We start from the raw sequence: 24,177 nt of genomic DNA on the forward strand, positions 1-24,177 counted from the left end.
TTATTTTTACATCTGAAAATTTCTCTATTGGTGTAAATTTTATAAATTCAATCCCCCAATTTATTTTTTTTTAAGTAAGCTCTATGCCCATCGCGGGGCTTGAACTAACGACCCTGAGATCAAGAGTCGAGAATGCTCCACTGACTGAGCCAGCCAGGCATCCCTCCATCCCCCAATTTAAACGACACCCAGTGAGGGACTGCAGAAAGGTATGGCTGTCTTCCTCAAGTTCACCTCCAAAATTAGGCATCTCATTAAAACCTACCTCCAAGGAAGCTGAAATAGGTAGGACTGAAGTCTATGACCGGTGAAAACTGTTCTGTTGGCCTATAGAAGAAATAAACCCATGTTCACCATGCCAATACACGATCCACAAAAGTAAAAAGATCAACCAGAAAGCTACTTATTTGACAAAGGTTCCAAGAGTCTAAACTATGATGGTGGCAGCTGAAATAGGAAGGAATAAAGAGAAAACTGAAGAAGTAACGCTTTCTCTGCAAAGCTTTCCTGATGACAGAGCTGCTCCTGCCTGTGCCACCAAATTTTGTTCATTCTTCTGTAACAGCAATGATGCTGTGTACTGGAATATCAGTTTTCAAATCTGTGGGATGCCACCCTTAGACTGCAAGCTCCATGAGAGCAAGAACTGTGGCTTAAACATTTTCAGATCCTGACACCGTCTTGACCCTGGAGAAAGGAGCTAGACCTCTTTGTTCACAGGATCTTATGATCCATGAGGAAAAAAACCTTGTCTTTCATCTTTGAGAAATAGCTCCAAGGCTTCTTTAAAGTCTGCAAAACAGAGACACCCCTGACTAAAACGCAGAATTGGGGGTAGGTGGTGGAGCAGGTGGAGAGATACAGAGAATTATGTGACCCCAGAACATCTGGCCAGAACGTTCAGTAGATACATGAAACCTAGATCATGGCCAGAGAGCTAACAGTTGTCTATATTGGGGTGCTGAAAGATGGAAGAATGGATGAGTTCATCTATGATGAGGGACAAGATTATAGAATCACTCTAAGGAAGAGTCAAGAGTAATGAAGCTCAGGGAGGGGCGCCTGGGTGGCTCAGTCGTTATGCGTCTGCCTTCGGCTCAGGTCATGATCCCAGGGTCCTGGGATCGAGCCCCACATCAGGCTCCCCGCTCCAAGGGAAGCCTGCTTCTCCCTCTCCGACTCCCCCTGCTTGCGTTCCTACTCTCGCTATCTCTCTGTCAAATAAATAAATAAAATCTTTAAAAAAAAAAAAAAAGTAATAAGGCTCAAGAAAATCTTTGGCAGAGGGTATTGGCACCTCCAAGAATGCAGGTTTTGGACATCCTACAAAACAACTGACCAGTACTCTTCAAAAAGGTCGAGATCATAAAAGACAATGAAAATGACAATGACAAGTAACTGCAATGTGGGACCCTGGATAGGATCCTAGAACAGGAAAAGGACATTAGTGGAAAAACTGGTGACATCCGAATTAAGTCTATGGTTTAGTTACTAGAATTATGAATTCCTGGTTTTGATCATCATACTATGGTTACAGAAGATGTTAACTTTAGAGGAAGCGGGGTGAGGAGTATATGAAAACTCAGGAATTCTCTACTGTTTTTGCAAATTTCTGTAAATTTAACATTAATTCAAAATAAAATATTAAAAAAATGTAGGTTTTGCAGCAAGGGTAGCAAGAGATGATATGGAAGAGGAAGACAATTCAGAAACTGAAGTAACATATTTGAATGTCTAACATGAAACATTCTTGATGTCTGACATGAAAACAAAGACATACAAGGCAGCAAGCAAACGCGATTATCAGAACAAAAGCTTTCCAAAAGGGGAAATAACCAGAACATATTTGAGGGTATATACTGGTTCACTCACTCAATCCTTAAACAACCATTCATGAGATATCAATTATGGGTGAGACACTTTGCTAGGTGCTGGTCCCTGCCTCTAAGTTAACTGTGTAGTGTATGAGAAGGCACATAAATGTGTTCTGTGAGTATGAAGAGAATGCACCAGGAAGAAAGAGGACGAGAAAGTTGCAAAGAGAGGAAATGAACTTAAGAAAGAAACCACTCAAGAGATGAAACAGAAAACACCCTGAAATGGGAATATCAATGAAAATAGTTCTTTATCTGTTGTTTATAGTCCCATCATTAACAACAGTAACTTTGAAAAGCACTAGTCTAAACTATCATGCAAAAAGAGCCTATAGCACAATGCTATAAAACAACATTATGATGAGGATAATATTCTCAGGGTTATAGGTGAAATGGGGCCACTACAGAATGAGCACATGTGTTCAGGCTTCTAAAACGTTTCTTACATACACCCCATCAACAAAAAAACACAACAGAAAAGCTCAATTACAAACTACAACACTACCTTATGGAGAAAGAGGCAGATGATAAGAAATACAAATGATAACACACACAAGGGGAAAAATGCCCATTAGCAAACTTGAACTAACACTTTTTACATACCTACTAGATTAATGAGACAAAATTAAATTGTTTGACAACTAGTTGTACCAAGACTGTGGTAAAACTGGAACACCCACCACTGTCAACTGATCAAGGATTCATTCCATATGAGCACAACGTGTTCCTTAATGTATCTGCAGCTGAGATGACCCCATCATCTACCACTCCCCTCCGTTTACTCAATGCTCTGACATTTCACTCCCATGCTTCTGCTCTCACTAATCCTAGTCAAGAACGACTGTCCTCGGCCTCCTTCATTACCCACAGAATTCCTATTCATTCATCATGGCTGAGATTCCAACATCTCCCTTTTCTTCAATAACTGCATTCAAATCCACCCCCACTAATACATCCCTTCTTCAGGCATATCCAATCATTCCTTACATTGTGCTCCCATAATACTTTATCCACACAGTTCATTGTTGAAATGTCTGTCTCATTCCTCAAGTTATGAATTCTTTAAGGTCCAGGACCATGTCTTAATAATTTTTGTACATGCAATACTAAGCACAGGAGATGGCACGTAGTAATTTCTAATGGCAGGTGGGACGGGGAAAATGCCAAACAAATGAAGAAGTTCGTTACAACAGTATCTCCAAGAACCAAAACCTAAAACCAAATAATTATAAATAATTCCTCTAAATAATTATGGAGGAACATTTTAGGGAAAAATGGTTGGTCTATCACTTGTGCAAGAAGTATGAACATATTAAAAATAACATGAGGACCATGTAGAAACCCATGCAATATTTCTGGCGGTGTTAAATTAAAAATGTAGAACACAAAACAGTACAGACACAATGATTATTGCCATGCAATATAGAATAACTGGGGGAATATAAAAATACTTGTTAGACTAGGGTCCTTTTCCTTTTCTCAAATACTTCCTTTTAATACCATTCCTGTCAGTTTATTGTCATTAAAAATTTTTTATTTCAAAGGAAAGAAATAAGGGGAAAGGAGCAAGATTCTAAATTCCTACAAGCCCCTGCAATCCAAGGAAATGCTATGATATTACTGATAGGTCACAAGAGGAGTGGATGTCTGCAGTATTGCTAAAACCAAGGGTCCCTGACCCCAATCTGCCTCAAAGAGAATACTTCTGTCACAAAGTCATTCCCACGGAGCCAAGCCGCACTAAATGTGAATTCTTTATTGCAAAACTTCGAAGGTAAGAACTTTTTCCAGACATCTGTGGAATTAGTATTAATGAGAATGCCCTGAACTTCATATGCACATCTACGCAGCAGAAACTTCTCAGCCAAGGAACTGCTGGGCACACTTCTTGATGAGATGTCTAAGCCTGAAGGCATCAAAAAAGTACATTTCCATATTGGGAACATAACTGGTTTCCTCTTTAAGACTTTTTCTACCACCTCCTGTCCACATTGTAATTCTCCTGTCTTCTCAAATGAATAGTTAACATATGTCAAGGATATAAGGCACATACTGAGGCACTTACTGCCTAACCCTATTACTAGAAGAACCAATCTCAGCGGGAAACTGGAATCTTCCCACCACACTGCCCCAAAAATGAAATTTAAGAAGCACCCAAAAAATATTAAATACTCTTAATAAACACTTCTTGACATTACATATTTTCCTTGCTTACCTTAATCTCTGAATTCCAAGAAAGGAAACAACCACAACTCTTATAGCTCAACCCCCTCATTTTACAGGTGGTAAAAAGATATACAGAGAGGGGAAGTGACTTGTCCTGAGTCACCCAGATAAGTAATGATAAAGGGAGGATTAAAACTCAAATCTCCCAGATTTTCAGCCCCGATTCATTCTCCTACATCAAGCTTTTTTATCCCTTGAAATCTCTAGAGCTCCTGGCCTAAATAATTAGTATCACAGAACTTAAAGTTAGAAGAGACCTCAGAGAGACTTACTTAATCCCCTCATTAGGCATATGAGGAAACTGAGGCCCAGAAAGATTAAGTGATTTGCTCTCAATATCTTGGACGGCAGGGAAAAAGTGTAACTTAAGCTCAAAAAACTAAAACAGCTATGAGAAGGGAGGAGAATCTCAACTGGGTAAAATTTTAAAAGGATGTACATTCTAGACCAGGGGCACTTTCAAAATGTAGTTCCTGGACCAGAGCTTCAGCATCACCTGGGATCTTGTTAGAAATGCAAATTCTAAGGTCCCACGGGAGACTTAATGAATCAAACTATGGGGATGGGGATGTTCAAATCAGACAACATGTCCCTAAGAAATGAACTTCAGTGGTCATGTTGAGTCTACTTTGAAAATCACAACTATAATCAACAGCACTAAAATTTATGCATTCTTCTATAGGTGTACCATTCTTCATTTTTTAAAGCTTTTAGAAGTATTATGAAAGTTTTTAAGTAAAGTATGAAAACAGACTGGAAAACCAGATTTGGGTATTCATCTGGTTCCAGTTCTGGCTCTGCTCCTTACTGGCTGTTTGTCCTTGGGCAGGTAACCGAGCTCTCTAGCTCAAGTTTCCTTCTCTATAAAATAGGCATGCCACCCACCTCAAAGGGCATGTTGAGAATTAACTGTAAGAACACATCCAAAAGCACTTCAGTTCAGCATCTGGCACAGAGTAGGCAGGCAGTACAGCACGGTTATTAGGAGCTTCAGCTATGAGGTAGGTGCTTTTCTGCACCTCAGTTCCTTCATCTGTACAACAGGGATTAAAGACAGTACCTTCTTCACAGGGTTGTTACAAAGATTTTGAGAGATGGTGCAGGTAAATAATGCATCTTTTATATCTATAAAATGTTACTATTTTTGAAGAGCTTTTGCATCCATTAATTCAAATGATCTTCACCATTTCCACAAAAGGATGGATGCTTTGATTGATTATGGACTAGATTCCAGACTGTACCATCTCTTAGGAACAGGAGGAGTGGACATCAATCTTACAGAAAGGAAATTGCACGAATAGTGCATGTGGGGAATGAACAGGACTGAAAATAAGGAGATCAGGATTCTGGTTCTATGCCACTACCTTAGCCCACAACCTCAGGGAAGTGCTTTACCAGAATGGGATTCACTTTTCATCTGTAAATAAGTGGTCTGCATGAGGTTATCTATAACATCTCTCCAAATAAAATTCAAACTCCTTATCATGGCCTACAGGAAGGCCTACATCTCCTATTCATCATCTACCATTCTCCTGCTTACTCACCATGTTCCACCTCCATCAATCCTCTTCCTGATCTTCTACCAGGCTACGTCAGCTTCTACCTCATAGCCTACATACTTGCTTTTCCCTCTGCCTTGATCCTTCTGCCCTTTTACAGGATTGTCTCCTTCTCAACCTTCAGTCCTTTAACAATAATTCCTCAGAGTCCTTCCCAGACCACATTACCAAAAGTAATAGGTCCTGTCTCCTACTGCCAGGGGTTATTGTCTTTCACAGCACTGTCTAATAAACATATACTGAAAGTTACAAATGAGCCACGTATGTAACTTTAAATTTTCTAGTAGCCACATTTAAAAAGTTTTAAAGAAGGTAACATTATATTTTCTTTAAGCCAATATATCCCACGTATCATCATTTCAACATGGAATCAATATAAAGATTATTAATATATGTTACATTAATTTTTGTCATACTAAATCCTGGAAATCCAATGTGTATTTTACATGTATCACTCTCAGTTCCAACTAGCCACATTTCAAGTGTTCAGTAGTCACAGGTACCCAGTGGCTACCACACCAAACAGCACAGTCCTACAGTAAACCCTGCGTACCCTTCAAAGCACCTATCACAATCTGAATTTCTTGTTTGTTTACACACTTATCTTGTTACTTTCCCACCAGACTACAAGCTCCACAAAAGCAAGAACCTTGTCTGTTTTGTTCAATGTTGTATACTCGAGGATTTGGTGCCTTGCACAGTAGGCATTCAATAAATGTTTTTCGAGCAAATGAATGAAGCTCTTTTAGCTTTAATATTCTGAGTCAATGGGCTAGCCATTCTACAACTCCCAAGCAGACATACAACCACTCATTCAACAATCCTCCTATTTCCTTTCTTCTTTCATGTTCAATAACTGTCTTAAAAAGAGAACTCTCTTGGCTATATATCAACCATTGTTTAAAAGTTCTTTTCTACAATGTCTAGAGTCACCAAGGTCCGTCCTTTGTGTATTGGCAGAGGGAGTGGCATGAATGTAATTGCTAACATGTACTGAACTTTTACTCTTTGACAAGTATTGGTCTAAGCACTTTACATTTCACAACAGATTTATGTGGTAGGTGCCATCTTTGCCCCTATTTACATATGAGGAAACCAAGGCATAGAGAGGTTAAGTATTTTGTTCAAGGTTACAGCAGCCAGTTAATAGCAAAATAGAGATTCCAAGGAATATGCGGCCCCTGACCCATAGCTCTTAATCACCATTCTCTACTGCAGAGCTGTCCAATGGAAATATAAGATCACTTGTATATGTAATTTTAATAGCCACACTAAAAAGCTAGTAGCTACATTTAAAAGTCAACAGAAACAGGTAAAATTTATTTTAAATTTTATTTCACCCATTATCTATAATATGATTAATCAATATGATCAATAATCAAGGTAATTGATTTGATCAATATGATCGTAAAATCAGTATAAAAACTTTATTTTTCATATTGAATCTTCAAAATTCAGCATGATTTTACACTTAGAGTACTTTTCAACTCCTACTAGCCCTATATCAACTGTCTAACAGCCACATGGACAGCTACCATATTAGACATCAGGGTTCTACTGCCTCTCACAAGGAGCCTCTTTAGGAAGTCAAAGAGGGGGAAACCTTTGAACTGGAAGCCAGGAGACCTCAGCTCTAATATTACCCAGCTCTTACTTGTTGAGTGACTTTGGAGAAGTCCTTTCTGCCCTCTGCGCCACCCATTCCCACCAAGTCGCCTGCGCAGGGAAGACAAGATTCCTAGGGTCCCATCCCATGCTAGAATTCCAAACATCTCCCAACAATGGCAGTTAACATGGGAACAGCTTTTACACTTTAAAATCAGCTTTCATATCCAATAGTTAATAGAGTCCTCAAACAACCCTACTAGGTACTTATTACTGTCTCCGTCTTATATATACAAAAACTGAAGCTCAAAGAGCGGAAAATGACTTGTCCAAAAGCCACATGGCCAGTTAGTGGAGAAGCCGGGGCTCAAATGCAGGAAAGACCAGTGCCCTCCCACCACCACCACCTCAACGACTCGGGGACGAGATGGTTGTGAAGATGGTCTGAGGCCTTCAAGAAGAGTTGAAGGGAACCAGGCCCCAGTCCAGGGTAGGGTAAGAAGAGGTCCAGGCTGGAGTTGAAAGGAAGCGGCTTGGGTTCTGAGAAGGAATGAGCTGAAAGGGCCCAGGAGAGTCTCAGGAGAGTGAAGTGAAATGAGGAACTCGAACATCAGAAGTGAGGGTTCGCGGGCCGGGGACAGAGGTGAGAGGAGGTGAGATGAAGGGACTCTGGTCCCGCAACCGGAAACCCCTACCCCGGGGAGGGGACGGTACTCCGGCCCTCCTCGTCCCTCATACCTGATAGCTCAGAAGTTCGCCCACATCCATGGTTCCAGGCCCAGCCAACACTTGCTCCTCGGTTTCCTCCACTCACGCCCAAACCGCGGCCCCCTGCTCCAGCCACACTGCCGGAAAGCGCTGTGAGCGGGTCGCATTGCCAATGAGGTAAAAGTGCGACTGACACGGAAGCCGGCCACACTGCAGTAAAAGGCAATGCCACCGTAAAGCGCGCTGCATTTACGACGGTACTGCTTCCGCCCGGAGCCTGAGGGGGAGGGGAAAGGGGGACGGAGACATGAAGGAGGGCGGTACGGTGAGTGAAAAGACCCAAAGAAGCTAAGATTTATTGGGTGCCCCCTCTGTGCAGGGCGGAGTGCTTAGTGTTTTATTTGTGCTCTTCTAATCCTTCCATGATCTAGCCAATTTTATCCTCATTTCACAAATAAGGAAATTGAGGCATAGAACTGCACTGTCCAGTTCTATACCCACTAACCACATGTGGCTACTGAGGGCTTGAAATACAGTCTGAATTGAAATGTGCCGTAAATGTAAATAAAATACACACTGGATTTCTAAGAGTTCTATTGATTACATGTTGAAATTACATTTTGAATATATTGGGTCAAATAAAATATAAAATTAATTCTCCCGTATCTCTTTACTTTTTAAATGTGGCCAGTAGAAAGTGTAAATTACGTATGTGGCTCTCTTTGTGGGTTTTGTTGGTTTTGTTTTTTGGTTTTTTTGGGTTTTTTGGATAGTGCTGACTCAGTATATTATCCAAGGCCTACAACTATTACTGACTGAGAAACTGCTGGTGATCACATCTCCCTCTCTGGGCTTCTGCTTATTCATCTATGCAAGGCCCGATGGGAACTGATGATCTTGTTTCTACCTCAGAGATATAAAAAGGTTTTCTGTAGGAGGAAGTTGGCCATGATTGGAAGAGAATCATTCAAAGAGTGCATCTGAGCTCCTGAGATTTAAATAAGGCTTTACCTTCAAAGGGTGTTAAACCTCTCCCTTAATCTTCTTAGCCATTTAGCCCCCTGACTTTCACATTCATGATACTTGTTTTAGTCCGTTCAGGCTGCTATGAGAAAAATATCATACACTGGCTGGACTGCAAACAACAGAAATTTATTTCTCACGGTTCTGAGGCTGGGAAGTCCAAGACCAAGACACCAACAGATTCGTTGTCTGGTATGGCTGCATTGTGTTCGCAGACTTTCTCACTATGTCTTCCAAGGTAGGAAGGGGTGAGGGATTTTTCTCCAGCCTCTTAGAAAAGCACTAATCCCATTCATGAGGGTTCCGCCTTTCTGACCTCATCACCTCCTGAAAGCCCCACTTCCTAATACCATCACCTTGAAGGTTAGGATTTCCATTTATGGATTTTGGTGGTTTACAAACATTCAGACCACAGCAATATTTTGAGCCATCCTCCCCATCCCATCTCCACATGTCTCCAATTATACAGAAGTTATTTTTATAGAACTTCTCAAAGGGCCAAATCTTCTCTTTTCCCTGGCCACCAGTCCCATAACTCATCCAACTCCTTCTCATCCTTCAGGTCTCAAAGGTCACTTTCTTAGAGTAGTTGTCCTCAACTCATCTTCAGCCCAAGTAAGCAGCCCCTTCTCATTCCTCATAATTCTCTTTCCCAGCACGTCCTCTATTGCACACATCTCTCCATCTGCAATTTTCTACTTAATGGTTGATCACTTGATGAGAGCAGGAACTGTGTCTGTCATGTTCACCATTATATCCTAGTACAAAAAGCCTAGTACCGTGCCTGGAACACGAGGAGGTTTCATGATGGGCTTTATGAGCCATGGTAAGGAGACTGGGTTGACGCTAAGAGCATTGGAAATAAATTGAAAAGTTTTAAGCAGGAAAGTTTTGTGATTGGGTTTATGTTTTTAAAGAATCACCTATGCAATCCGATTTGAACTGAATTATTTGGGTGTCTCCCCACCCCACCCCCCTTAGCTGTAGGGACTATGCCTAATTCAAGGAGGCAGGATGAGTAATGCTGGGAATGTACCCTTTGGAACTGTGTACCCTTTAGAATTATGTCCCAGTACTTGGTGAGCTGGAGCCAGCTTGTATAAACAGGATAGCAAGAGCCTATGGATAAATTTTCAGGAAATTTTCAAGTTGGTATCAGGTTGGTTGCTTGAAATTAGCCACAGTGGGAGTATTTACACCATGGAAATCAAACAAATGCTGCAGGGTTTTTGGTGTTTCAGAGAGCTGCTTGTTACACATTTACCAATACACCACTGATTCTAATTCTCCTCAAAGTTCCACATCTAGCCCTATGCTCTCTGGCAAGTTATTTTCTCTCTCTAAATTGTGGTCTCTTCGTCTATAAGGTGATTCATTCATTCATTCATTCAACAAGCATTTACCGAGTGCTTCCTCAATGACCGACACAATTGTAGGCTCTGACAATATAGAAGTTTGTATGAAAAGAAGTTCATGCCCTCTTGGAACCCACATTCTAGTTAGAGAAAGCCTAAGGAGGAATATAGCGTTATGATCCTCATTTTACAGATGTGGAAACATCATCAGCCGACTTCATCTCTGTGTGCCTCATCCCCTTGCCCGCAAAGTGGAGATTCAATTGCATTTACCTCATAAGATTATGGGGAATTTACATAAGATGCTGCATGCAAAGCACTTAGCAGGTGCCTGGCACAGAAAAGTACTCCAGCACTGTTTGGTGTTAATGTTATGTGGAGTTAAGTGGGAATTGAAGGGGCAGAGAAGCAGGAAAAATGAGATCATCCTATACTCTTTCTTTTGCATTCAATCTTGTCTGTGTGTTTTTAGAGACCAGGCGTTAAAACATAGAATCATAAGGCAAAACCCTATGAGAACCAGATTTGGTGAGCACCCTGCAATGAGGATAAAGAAGGTTTCCCACAGAAGGTGCTATTTGCACTGGGGTTTAAAGGATGAGAAGAGTTTGCCAAGAAGACATGGTAGGAAACTGGTGACCCAGGCAGAGGAAGCAGCATGAGCAAAGACATAGAGGTTGGAACACTTCTTGTAGACAAGGCATAGGATATACAGAGGAAAAAATGGGAAGTAAGGCAGGAGAGGTGGCTGGGGAAGATCTTGAATAAGGTTGCCAAATTTAGTGCATAAAAATATAAGACATTCAGTTAAATTTGAATTTGAGTTAAACAATGAAATTTTTTAGTATGACTATGTTCCATGCAATATTTAATAACATACTAAAACCTTTTTGTTGCTCATCTGAAATTCAAATTTAACTGGGCATTCTGTATCTTATGGCAATTCTAATCATGGAGGATCTTGAATATCATATTAGGGCACTTTGATTTTATCTTGATGAGAGGGTCCATTAATACTTTCTTGGGTATCTCCAGGAAATAAGGTTTGAGAGGCTTGTCCTTCAGGTTTCAGCTTAATGTCACTGTATCAGAGAGGTCTCCTCTGACTTACAAAATCTAAGACAGTCCCTCTCCTTCCCGCAAGATTCTCTATCAGTATTCCTAACCATTATCTTCAGAACATTTGTGATTGGTGTTTCTATATTTATTTGCTTTTCATTCATTTGAAGTCTGTTTTCCCTTCCATATTGTCATCTCCAAAAAGCCAGAGATTGCTGGATTGTTCACCACAATAACCTCAGAATCTAACACAATACTTAGCATTTAATTGGCACTCATTAGCTAGTGGTTGGTTTAATGGATGAGCCAATCAATCCACAGATTGATTGACTCATTCCGGGCAATAATACTAATACCTTCAAACCCCTACCCCAAATCCTAATGCTGTGCTATTCCAATTTTAAAGATGTGAAATGGAAGTTCAGAAGAGCTACAGTGTATGCTAAGTGAAATAAGTCAAACAGAAAAAGGTAAATACCATATGATCTCACTTATATGTGGAATCTAAAAAACAAAATAGATTTGTGGATATAGAGAACAGATTGGTGGCTGCCTGAGGTGGGGACGGGAGGCTCATAGAAATGGGTGAAGGGGGTCAAAGGTACAAATTTCTGGTTATAAAACGAATGTCATGGGGATGTAATGAATAGCATGGTGACTGTAGTTAATAGTTAAATATTTGCAAATAACTAGGAGAGTGGGTCTTGAAAGTTTTCATTACAAGAAAAAAGGTTTTTTTAACTATGTATAATGATGGATGTCAACTGTACTTATTGTGGTGGTCATTTTCCAATATATACAAATATCAAATCATTACATAGTATACCTGAAACTAATATAATGTTATGTCAATTACACCTCAAAAAAACTAACAAGGGGGGAAAGGGGGGGCTACGGTCTATGCACCAAGCAGTCCAAAAACATCATGATGATGATGATGATGATTTCAGAATGGCATCCACAGAGATGGGAGAAGGGCACCACCCAAGAGACCAACAGCTGAGCTGTAATCTTTTTAAAAAACGTAACTTGGAAGAATGATCTCTTCCAGAAAGTTTTTAAATAGCTGTGGGCTGCCTAGCTTCCTTAAACTTCAAGCTTTAGCTACTCCAAGATGTAATCAGAGTAGCTTCCTCCATCTTTCATTGCCTCAGTAAATTATTTATTGGAACAGCCTTTAAGAAAATATCCTCAAAAAACACTCATAAAGTATATTTATCACCAATATTGAGTTCCTACCCTGCAATTGTGGGCTGATTGAAAACATGTAACAGTGCCTGACTCCTCTATTTAGGCACTGAAGGAGTGGGGAAGAGTTATAGGGTGGGCAGTGGAAAGGGGGATACGTTTTCTGGGGAACAGAATGCAATTGCTAGGGCTCAGGAGGAGTCCCTATTCTCTCTGCCTCTCATCACCCAAATCCAGATCCCTGGATCCTTTCCACTCTAATATTTTTAAATAGTTGTAAAAACTGAAACGTAGAAAGTTTAGTTATTTGCCCACAGTCATAGAGTTAGTAACTGGAAATACCCCAAACCAAGCCTGTCTGACTATGCATTTCACAGTAGGGATTTGGGCTCAGGTAACCTTCAAATGGTACTGACATTTATGATCCAGGCACAGATGATTGTTGAATGCTAAAGAGTAATAATCTCTCCCAGAAGATCTTCGTCTCGATTAGACACAAGAATTTATATTCTTAGATATACTGTGAGCCACATAAGAACTCAATAGTCATGGATATGCAAAGAAAAGGAATTATTTCAGGTTTTGTTGACATGTGATGATAGAATTGGATCTGTTGTTGAAAGAGTCCTAATCTTTTAAAGATCCATACTAAACTCTATATATGAAATAATATGATAACTAGAATTTGCTTCAAAATGATCCAAGGTGGGGGCTGGTGTGGGTGTGGATGGAAGTAGAGATGAAAGGGTTATTGGTGAGTTGATAATTGTAGAAGCTGAATGAAGGATACATTGGAGCTCATTTTATTATTCTCCTGCCAACAGGATGGCAGCAGCAGTCCCAGGCACAACAACATCAAGAAAAATAAGAGAGATCATCTTTTTCTGGGCCTTTGTCTTAGGAATAAGGGATGAAGGAAGCCAGGATGAGGGTAGGGGCCAACTATGTCCATTGCACAAAGAAAGGATTCTACAGTCAAATATGTATGACTGGAAAAGCTATGAAAACCAGTACTCACAATGGCTCATAAGGATGTAATGAGTTTCGGGGCACCTGGGTGGCTCAGTTGGTTAGGTGTCCAACTCTTGATTTCTGTTCAGGTCATGATCTTGGGGTCATGGGATAGAGGCCCTCGGCAGGCTCTGCACAGCATGGAGCCTTCTCTAGGATTCTCTCTCTCTCTCTCCCTCTGCCCCTCCACCTTGCTTACTCTCTCTTTAAAAAAAAAAAAAAATGTAATGAGTTTCATAAACCCTTAATTCTGAGGGGCTCCCCTTATCAATGCCCCACACCAATGATCCTCATGAGTCAGACTTTCCAGAGATGCTTTCATAATAAGAGATGGAGAGAACTATTTATGCAATTGCTATTTGGGGTCAGTGAAAGGACATTGGTCAAGACCACTTCTGGCTTGGGAAGTAAGCAGTCTCCTTAACCAGTGAGCTGAAGCAGCTGTTTAATACCCAGCCTTAGCAGTAAGGATGTATATGAGTTATCAATTGCTGGGTAACAAGTTACTCCACAACATAATGGCTTAAAAGAACAATGAGCATTGGGGCGCCTGGGTGGCTCAGTCGTTAAGCGTCTGCCTTCAGCTCAGGTCATGATCCCAGGGTCCTGGGATCGAGCCCCGCATCGGGCTGCCCCCTCAGCGGGAGCCTGCTTCTCCCCCTCCCACTCCCCCTGCTTGTGTTCCCTCTCTTGCTGTGTCTCTCTCTGTCAAATAAATAAATAAAATCTTTAAAAAAAAAAAAAAGAACAATGAGCATTTATTATTTCACACAGTTTTTGTGGATCAGGAATTTGGAAGCAGCTTAGCAGGCTATTTCTGGATAAAGGTCTCTCCTGAGATTGTAGTCAAGATGCCAGTCACTTCCAAGATGGCTTACACAAAGGTTGACGCTGGTTCTTGGTCAGAGACCTCAATTCCTTGCCACATGGATCTCTCTATCTGGCTGCCTGACTGTTCTCATAACATGGTGGCTAGTTTCCCCAAGAACAAGTCATCCAAGAAAGATGAAGACCAGGTGGAAACCACAATGTCTTTTATGACCTAGTCTCAGAGGTCACAGTCCATCATTTCTACAATATTCCATAAGTGGCACAGGCCAGGCCTTTCATCGTGGGAAGGGACCACACAGGGCATGAATGCTAGGAAGTGAGATTCATTGGGTCCATCCTGGAAGTGGAGCCTCTGATTCCAGTTAAGCTTTCAGATGCCTGCAACCCCAGATGACGTCTTCACTGCCACAAAGTCAAAGCAGCTTAGGTACCAAAGAGCGACATTCCCATCATTGGCAGCCACCGTGACTTATTGATAAACTGAGCATTCGATTAGTACCCATTAGACTCTGTGAACCATTGCTGGCAGGTATCAATGAAGGCAGAGAATGGCCATGTACCCCAGATCGGCTAGAGGGGGAGCTCCTGAGTTTACACCTTCTCATAGAGGATCACAAGGCACCTTAGTATATTGAAAGCTCTGAGCAGTCTTGCAGGGAGAAACCTGTTTTCACCTTGTTCCACACAATGTTTTCCAAGCCCATTTGACCACAGAAGCCATTTTTCACATTAACGCCTATTAGTGTCCTATGGAAATAGTGTTATGAGAAACACACATTAAGAAAAAACTGATCAGTCTCTTCAGTTTCAAATTTTTGTTTAGAAAAAAATCTGTATACATCCATGTATATATTTAAAAGGCCTAAATTTCCCCAAGGTTGACATCCTGAGCATATAAATGGTGTCCCATCGACTTCCATGTCCACCAGTATTAGCCCCTCAGCCCAGCTCTCATAAATGACTTGAGTTCCTTCTGGGCGTGCATATGCCCACGTGTACTCCTGGACGATCCTCTCAAGGGATCCTCTGCTCCAGCCTCTTCATTGGCACCTGTCCCCCCCCACCACCACGTCACCGGAATGAGAGCCTCCCTGCTCCCACTGCTGCCCTGCCCAGGGCATTGCTCTCTGGAACTCCAGAAGCTGTAGGACTCTGGAGGTGCCATGACCTCCTGACTGGGTCCTCAAAGCAGCAGAATCAGACAGCGTCCTACAGAGGTATAGATTCTAGGCATCTCTCTTCAGTGCTGGATGGCCCTTATCTGGGCCCCAAAGCAGTTCAGCTTATACCCCCACATCTCACTTCTGTCCACAGCATCTCTCCCAACGAGGGTCAGACTTCATCCCTGAGTCAGACTAGGCAGTAGACACTACCTTGTCCTCCGAATTCCACATCTACCCTTGGATGCCCACACACAAGATTCTTTCTGTTCCCATTGCTCTCCCCTTCTTTCCCTCCTCTTCTTTTCCCTCCTCCTGCCCCCTGTCCTCCTCACCCCCATCACCTGGCTGGGGAGCATTAGTCCATCAGACTCTAAGCCCTATTAGATCTGCTGGGACCTCGTCTCTGAATCTTACTCGAAGAAGATGCAAGGTGGGGCGCCTGGGTGGCTCATTTGGTTAAGCGACTGCCTTCGGCTCAGGTCATGATCCTGGAGTCCTGGGATCGAGTCCCACATCGGGCTCCCTGCTCAGCAGGGAGTCTGCTTCTCCCTCTGACCCTCCCCCCTCTCATGCTCTCTCTATCTCATTCTCTCTCTCAAATAAATAAATAAAATCTTTAAAAAAAAAAAAAAGAAGATGCAAGGTGGTGATGATCTCTTGAGTAGTAGGCTATCAGTAGCTTTAATGTTCTTGCTGTTTATTTGTATTTTCTCAATCTCTATCCTGAAGAACTATTACAGAAGTAAATAATAAATGTATAAAGTATAGAAATATCTATAAAAGTAATAAAATAAAACTAATTTTTAATCTTCACACTATTTATTAAAGTCATTTGTAATGCCATACCTTGGGCTTCATATAATCACATAGATCTGCCCCTTTGGATACACAACTCCTCCCCCCTTCGCCCGCAACATACCTCTAATTATCTTATTTCTCTGTATGATAAACTTGACCACTGTTGGTATTTTAGGAATGGGTTTTTATAGAGCTTGTTACATTTTATATTTAGGTTATATGTTTTTATTTATACCACCACCTTCTTCCAGAAAGGATTTAAGGTGGCTTACAAAGACACATAAAATATGGCAAGGTAGCATAAATTAAAAGATCTAAGAAAAAGAAAACCAAGGAGAAGAGCATAAAGGAGAGATAGAAATGAAGCTAATACAAAAATGCTCACACACAGTCCTGTTGTCTTGCTCTGGGGAGGCCACTAGTTGGTATTAAGCAGCTAACTAGCAAGTATGAAAACAGAAATTTTGTCCATTAATAAATGGGCCCCTCCTATTCTAACCAACTCATCTAGTGGTTTTCAAATCATGCTCCCATGGAACACTTCCACAAAATGGACCCACCTCTTCTAAAATTCAGTTGTGGAGGACTGGTAGTTGTAGGCTAATTCATGGAGGGAAGGGTTAATGGGAAGACTTGCCTTTATTGGAAATTATTCTCCAGTGCATTTCCCCGAACTTTAGTACCTGCTTCCACTTTTTATGGTAGAGTACAAGATGGTAGGTGATTTTTGCACAAAATTATATATTTACTCATTTTAAAATTAGTTTGTCACTATTTCATGGTATTCTGCAAGAAGGACCATTTCTCCACCATCTGAAGAAGCTGGGGGAATACCCAAGGTATTCTCCACCATCTGAAGAAGGTATTTCTCCACCATCTGAAGAAGCTGGGGGAATACCCAGGTTGTGCTGTTTGTGACAGGACAATTGAGCAGCCATGTTTGAGCACCCACAACGTACCAAGCACTGGGACAGGGGCTGGGAAATATTTTAAAATGAGTACAGTAAAGGGGCACCTGGGTAGCTTAGTCGATTAAGTGTCCGACTCTTGATTTTGGCTCGGGTCTTGATCTCAAAGTCTTGAGATCAAGCCCCACGTTGGGCTCCGCGCTCAGCACGGAGTCTGCTTCAGATTCTCTCTCTCCTTCTCCCTCTGCCCCTTCCCCACTCCCACTCCCTCTTAATTAATTAATTAATTAACTAAAATCTTTTAAAAAGTGAGTACAATAAAGCATATGACTTCCAGAAACTTACAATATAGTGAAGGAGATCCATACATCTTGATTTTTCTTTTTCCTTCTTCTTTTTTTTTTTGGACACTCTGCAATTTATCTTTAAGCTACTTTTCCCCTAGGTTCTTAACATTAAGCCTAGGGAATCAAGACTCTTAATTGCATCCATTCAACAAATACTTACTGAAAGCCGACAAAGAGGAAAACGGTATCAGTTACATCTTGGATATGTTCTGGAGTTGGAATCCTGGCTTTGCACCATCTGCCTGCACAACCCTGGGCAAGTCACTTCACCTTCCAGAGACTCTTTTCCATCATCTTTCAAATGTGGGTAAAAATAGTAGAATAATCAAAGTGGTCTAATTTCTGTAATAAACAACAAAATGGATGTTTATTTCTCGCTCATAAAATAGTCAGAAGTGGATGTTTGGCACATGGCCTCCTACACACTAACTCAGTCATCCGGTTTCCTTCCGTGGGGCCTTGAGGAACGTAGCCTCCAGTCAGTGGGCGAAAAGAGAGAGTGTGGAGGCCCATGAGAGATGTAATATATAGGAGCCTAGCCCGGAAGTGATGCGTTTCACGTCTGCCCTCATCCACTGTCCAGAAAGTAGTCACATGGACACTACAAAGTACAAGAAAATTAGGAAATGTGGCTCTCCGTGGGCTCAAGAAGGAGAGGGGTAAGATTCAGTGAACTCTTAACTGTCTTCCTCAAACACTTACCTCACAGTGTTGCTGAGGATTCGATAAGAATGAATATGCCTCGCATAGAGTAGGTGCTCAGTTAATGTTGGTGTATGAAGTCATGAGCTATGTTTGGGCAATAATAGCATTATTTATCACACATCCAAACCATGTATCAGGCACTGGGCCTCTGTCTGGTCCCTGAGCCTCCCAACAACCACACAAGGCCAGAAGATTACCGTTTCTTTACAGATGAGAAAACCAGCACTCAGAGAAAGTAAGCAATCTGCCCAAGGCCAAACAGCTAGAAAGAGCTGAGCCAGGATTCAAACCCAAGTTAGTGTGACACGAAAGTGATCTTTTCACCAAATCGTGATATTGATGGAACACACAGAATACACATGTACGGACCACAGGAAGAGAGCTGCCTTGGGCCGGTCTTCATAAAAGGTGACATGCAAAAGGAACCCATACATACAGAAACCAAACAAACCTTGGAAAGTTCCTGGCAAAACCACAAAGGGCCATTCTTGAATAGCAAACATGGAAGTGTCCTAATTATCCTCCTCACCCATTTCTAGCCCCACTGTCTAGTCTACACACCACAAACCAGCCCAATCTCTCATTTCTTATCCTTGCCTGTGGAATCTTGTCTGCTTCTCCCTTGCCTCCTCCCCCTAACTATGGCCTTCTTGTTAAGAGCTTAGGCTCTTAGTTTCTGTTCTTTTTTTTTTAAAGATTTTATTTATTTATTTTTGAGAGGGCGAGAGAGAGTGCACGAGTGGGGTGAGGGGAGGGGCAAAGGGAGAGGGAGACACAGGCTCCCTGCTCACTGAAATGTAAGGAAGGGCAAGTCCTGACACTGGCCTCGATCCCAGGAGCCTGAGATCATGACCCGAGCTGAAGGCAGACACTCAACTGACTGAGCCACCCAGGTGCCCTGCTCTTATTTTCTTTTGAATTCATCTCTATACCCAGTATTCCAACTGGCATAAAAAAAGGACTCTACAGAATCCTCATTCACCCATTCATTCAGTCAACAAAATATCAAGTTCTTGCTATACACCAGGCAGTCTCCTGGGCTCTGGAATTCAGAGTCTGGTAAGGAAGACAGACATTAACTGCATAATCACACTAATACAGACTCAGAGGAGAAGGAATCCAGTTACCTCAGTGGAGAAAAGAGGGAACATGACCAGTCTGGGAGATGGAATTGTGTGACCCAGAGACCTAAAGGATGTACAGGAATTATCTAGGTGATGTGGAAGGACCAGGAAGTGGGACCATCACGTACAAAGGTCTTGTGGTGGGACAAAGCACATTTAAGGAACAGAGGAAAGGTCAGGGAGGCTGGAGCCCAGAGAGAGAGAGAGAGAGAGAGAGAGAGGAGGAGGAGGAGGGGTGGGGGAGGAGCAGAGGTGGGCAGGAGGTAGCCCTCAGAGACCTTGTAGAACATAGGAAAGTATTTGGGTCTTTAAGATTTTTTTTTTTATTTTATTTATTTGAGACAGAGAGAATGAGAGAGAGAGAGCACATGAGAGGGGGGAGGGTCAGAGGCAGAAGCAGGCTCCCCGCCGAGCAGGGAGCCCGATGCGGGACTCGATCCCGGGACTCCAGGATCATGACCTGAGCCGAAGGCAGTCGCTTAACCAACTGAGCCACCCAGGCACCCCGAGGGAGGGAGAATCTTAAGCAGGCTCTGTACGCAGCACGAAGCCTGAAGCAGGGCTCAATTCCATGATCCTGAGATCATAACCTGAGCCAAAACCAAGAGTTGGAGGCTTAACCAACTGAGCCACCCAGGCGCCCCAGTATTTGGGTCTTTAACCCAAAGAGCAAAGGGAAGCCATCAGGGGGCTTTAAGTCAAGGGATGTGTCTTGTGTGGGAAATATGCTGTCAGTGCTTCTCACCCATATGCCCTTGCTCTTCCTTGCATTTCTGTATACACTGGGCAGACTTCCAGTTCCAAATGCCAGCACCTGTGTTTTTATCAGAGGACTTTCTCTGATCACTGGAACCTGCTTTGCCTGCTTGTGGAACAGGTCAGAGATACCAGAGAATGAAAGCCCTTCCCCATCCTCCAAACAGTGCTCCACCTGATGGACTTAGAAGATAAATACCCAGGGACGCCTGGGTGGCTCCGTTGGTTAAGCGACTGCCTTCGGCTCAGGTCATGATCCTGGAGTCCCGGGATCGAGTCCCGCATCGGGCTCCCTGCTCGGCAGCGAGTCTGCTTCTCCCTCTGACCCTCCCCCCTCATGCTCTCTCTCTCTATCTCATTCTCTCTCTCAAATAAATAAATAAAATCTTTAAAAAAAAAAAAAAAAAAGAAGATAAATACCCAGTTCCCTCACTCCTTAGGTGGGATACCTCTGAGCTATGTGTTGTTCACTGGTTCCCGGAAGTGCCCAATGGGATCAAGCCCAGAGGTCCACAGTGTAACCCTTTGCCTTCCCTTCCCTGTCCTGCTTTCACTTGCCTGCCAGTGCTTCCTGGGATCACTCCCCAAATAAAACTCTGTACATCTGAATCTTTATCTTTTAGGAGATCCCAAATAAGATCATCTATCATAAAGACAATGGGTTAGAGGGCAGCAGGGGAGGATGGGGTAAACCAGTTGTCAGGTCAGGAGATGCTCGGAGTTTGGACTGAGTGACACTGGGCGTGGGAAACAGAGGAGGGAAACTCAGCAGGATCCAGTTATACAGTGGATGTGCAGGAAAAGGAAGAGGATGATGTGAAGGCTGCCTCCTGGGCTTTGTCCTCCCTAGAAGGGAGGGCAAGGGAAAAGGTCAAGAATACATATGTTAATATTTTTGTGCGTGTCACAGAACAGCTTGTAACCACCAGATTTTCTGGAACTCTCTGCTGTCTTCTCGCCCTGCCTTGACTCATCAGACTCTAGAACAACCTAGCTGCCATCGTTCAGGGAAGCTTGCATTTTCTCCTGCAGGGCAGGATCCAATAACAGTGTTCTCATCCAATAAAGGAGTCTGGCGCACAGGGACAAAATACTGAATTAAAAACAATACCGGAGCCACTGAGCTCACACCACCCCTGAACTGCCTGTGCGTGGCTTTGCTCCGCAAATTGGTAACGGGAGCCCCAGGGAAATACTGTCCAGGAGAGCAGGGAGGAGAAGAAGTACGGGGGGGAGCAAAGTCAACTCTCAGCCACAGTGGGCTGAGCCAGCAGCTGGGAGCAAGGATTCAGCTGCCAGAAACCCAGCCCTGAGCTGTAGGCCCTGGCCTTGCTCCTGTCTCCATGAACCTACCTTCAGGAAGGACTCTGAGATCAGGCATTCTTGGGTCTGCAGCCTGCCTCCCCACATACTGGTTGACCCAGTGACCTCAGATGAGTCCTTAGACATTCTGAACTTCAATTTTTTGTTGTTGATGTTATTGTTCCAAGGCCCAACCCATGTCAGCACTTACTTAATCCTAACAGCTGCTCTATTCCCTTCTTACAGATGATGGAGGCAAGGCTCAGAGGAGTTAGGTAACTAGCCCAGGGTTACACAGCCAGGTATAGCCAGATTTCAGATAAAGCAGTGTAAACCTTGCACATGCTCTGTTAACTACTATATGCCACTTTCCTTTAGTTGGGTGATTCCCCAGGCTACTGGAGTAGGGGGTTGCTCTCTCTCTTGACCTCTTCTTAACACAGCATCCAGTCTCACACCTTGCTCTCCCTCCCCCCGATTCCTCACCCCCACCCCTGATCTCTGCACTTCTTTCCTCTAACCCTTCACCAGCCCAAATGACAAATTCCTCCCCCTGGCCCTTGGCAAGCAGCTTCCCACCTCATCACCTTCTGGCCACCTCACCTGACACCTTAGTGCTTGCTCACATCTGTGCCCTAAGGAGCTCTACCTGCCCCAGGAAGCTTATCAAGGTATCCCCTCAACCCAAATAGTTGTTTTCAGGAAGAATTCTGGTGCCCACTGTTAAGGTGATCAACATAGCTCCACCATGCTTGAAAAGCCTGAAGCTCAGATGGGGCCCAGAATGGAATGAAGGAGTTTAGAAGTTGAGAAGTTATAAGTTCACTGAGGTTGTGGAGGCTGAGCCATGGAGGTGAATGAGGTCACCCAGGGCGAATGAGTGGGGCAAGAAGGGCAGAAGCCATGCCAGGGCCTCAGGAGCTGGTTTGGACCCCTGGCGTAGGTTGGAAATGGAAAGAGGGAGGTAGTCATAAAGAGACCCTGAAGGGGCGCCTGGGTGGCTCAGTCGGTTAAGCGGCTGCCTTCGGCTCAGGTCGTGATCCCAGGGTCCTGGGATCGAGCCCCGCATCGGGCTCCCTGCTCTGCGGGAAGACTGCTTCTCCCTCTCCACTCCCCCTGCTTGTGTTCCCTCTCTCACTGTCTCTCTCTCTCTGTCAAATAAATAAATAAAATCTTTAAAAAAAAAAAGAGAGAGACCCTGAAACAGGAAGGGCAAGAAGGCCCTGGGCAGCACAAGGACGTGGGAGGGTGTCAGTCAAGTTTCTTGACATTGGGATAGAAGTTCAACTTGAAGTTCAAGGCAACAAGGAGGATGTATTGGCTCCTGCTACTTAAGAAAGATTGGGGCGCCTGGGTGGCTCAGTCGTTAAGCGTCTGCCTTCGGCTCAGGTCATGATCCCAGGATCCTGGGATCGAGTCCCACATCGGGCTCCCTGCTCTGCGGGAGGCCTGCTTCTCCCTCTCCCACTCCCCCTGCTTGTGTTCCTGCACTCGCTGTGTCTCTCTCTGTCAAATAAATAAATAAAATCTTTTAAAAATAAATAAATAAAAAAAGAAAGATTGGCTACTCCTGGCTAAGCCGGGCAATGGTCCCCTTTGGGCCTCAGGAAACCAGGCACCATGGGCTCAGAGGGTGACCATCTGGTCATCATTTGTCTCTGCTTTCCTTATCCTCTCACACTGCATTCTGACTCCTTCCACATGCAGGGAAGCATGACTACGTGTAGCCTCCAGATTGAAATGCCACGTCTTCTACCTTAGAAAGAGATGGCTAGGGACACCTGGGTGGCTCAGTTGGATAAGCGTCCAATTCTTGATTTTGGCTCAGGTCATGATCTCAGGGTTGTGAGATCAAGCTCCTCATGGGGCTCCACACTCAGTGGGGAGTCTGCTTCCCCTCTCCCTCTCCCTCTGCCCCTCCCCCTGCTCATGCACACACACTCTCTCTCTAAAATAAATAAATAAATCTTTTTAAAAAAAGAAAACAAAGATAGATATTGACTCTGCCTCTAGGTCTAAAAATCCCATGGAGGGCAGCTTGGGTGGTAGAGTTGGTTAAGTGTCAGACTCTTGGTTTGGGCTCAGGGTCGTGAGATCGAGCCCCCGCTTTGGGCTCTGTGTTCAGCAGGGAGTCTGCTTGAGATTCTCTCTCCCTCTCCCTCTGCCCCTCCCCGCTGCAAGCTCTCTCTCTCAAATAAATAAATCTTAAAAAATAAATAAATAAATAAAAATCCAATGGAAGTTTTCAGACTGGCTTAGCTCCAGTCGGGTGCCCACCTCTGGCCCAATTAACTATGATCAGAGGTGTGGAGCCAAGGAAAAACATGCCTGCTTCTTTGGGAGCCATATGGATAGAGTCAGGTATGGCAGGATGAAAGCAGGCCCATACAACCATGGACATCCTCGACCCTTGGAAATACTGACTTCAGAATTGAGTCCAAGGTAGGGAACCAAACAGAGAGGCAGACAGAGCAAGTGGGGAGAGCAGAGGCTTGATTCAAGCCAAAGAGGCTCAAACGGTGTGAGGCGGGCCTACGGCTTCACTTCATTGTCTGTCAGCGACAAGGCTATCTGTTGGTAAGGCGTGGGTTGGGGTGGAGACATGCTTGCTGATCCTTCTGCCTGGTATGCACTT

General features: G+C 43.4%; 1 protein-coding gene and 1 long non-coding RNA gene across 4 annotated transcripts in view; one reads left to right on the forward strand and one right to left on the reverse strand.

Annotated features, from left to right (window-relative positions):
- The window catches only part of CTNNBL1 (catenin beta like 1), a 158,536-nt gene extending 150,387 nt beyond the window's left edge, over positions 1–8,149 (reverse strand). The window contains exon 1 of one of the 2 annotated variants that reach the window (XM_081832805.1): positions 8,003–8,149. In XM_081832805.1, coding sequence (XP_081688931.1) covers positions 8,003–8,032 — 30 coding nt within the window. In that variant the 5' untranslated portion in view covers positions 8,033–8,149. The remainder of the gene's footprint in view (positions 1–8,002) is intronic. The other variant, XM_081832806.1, reaches the window with a different exon arrangement.
- An 86-nt stretch (positions 8,150–8,235) lies between these two features.
- LOC115941073 (uncharacterized) lies at positions 8,236–14,331 on the forward strand. Of its 2 annotated transcripts, none has more exons than XR_004075803.2 (4): positions 8,236–8,297; positions 9,074–9,233; positions 11,816–11,879; positions 13,422–14,331. It is a non-coding gene; the product is annotated as an uncharacterized LOC115941073 (long non-coding RNA). The 2 variants fall into 2 exon arrangements; XR_004075801.2 differs by having other exon boundaries at positions 8,246–8,297; positions 9,065–9,233.
- The last annotated feature ends 9,846 nt before the right edge of the window (positions 14,332–24,177 follow it).

Source organism: Leptonychotes weddellii, chromosome 10 (genome assembly GCF_054177405.1).
Source record: "Leptonychotes weddellii isolate Sample4059 chromosome 10, ASM5417740v2, whole genome shotgun sequence".
Lineage (NCBI taxonomy): Eukaryota > Metazoa > Chordata > Mammalia > Carnivora > Phocidae > Leptonychotes > Leptonychotes weddellii.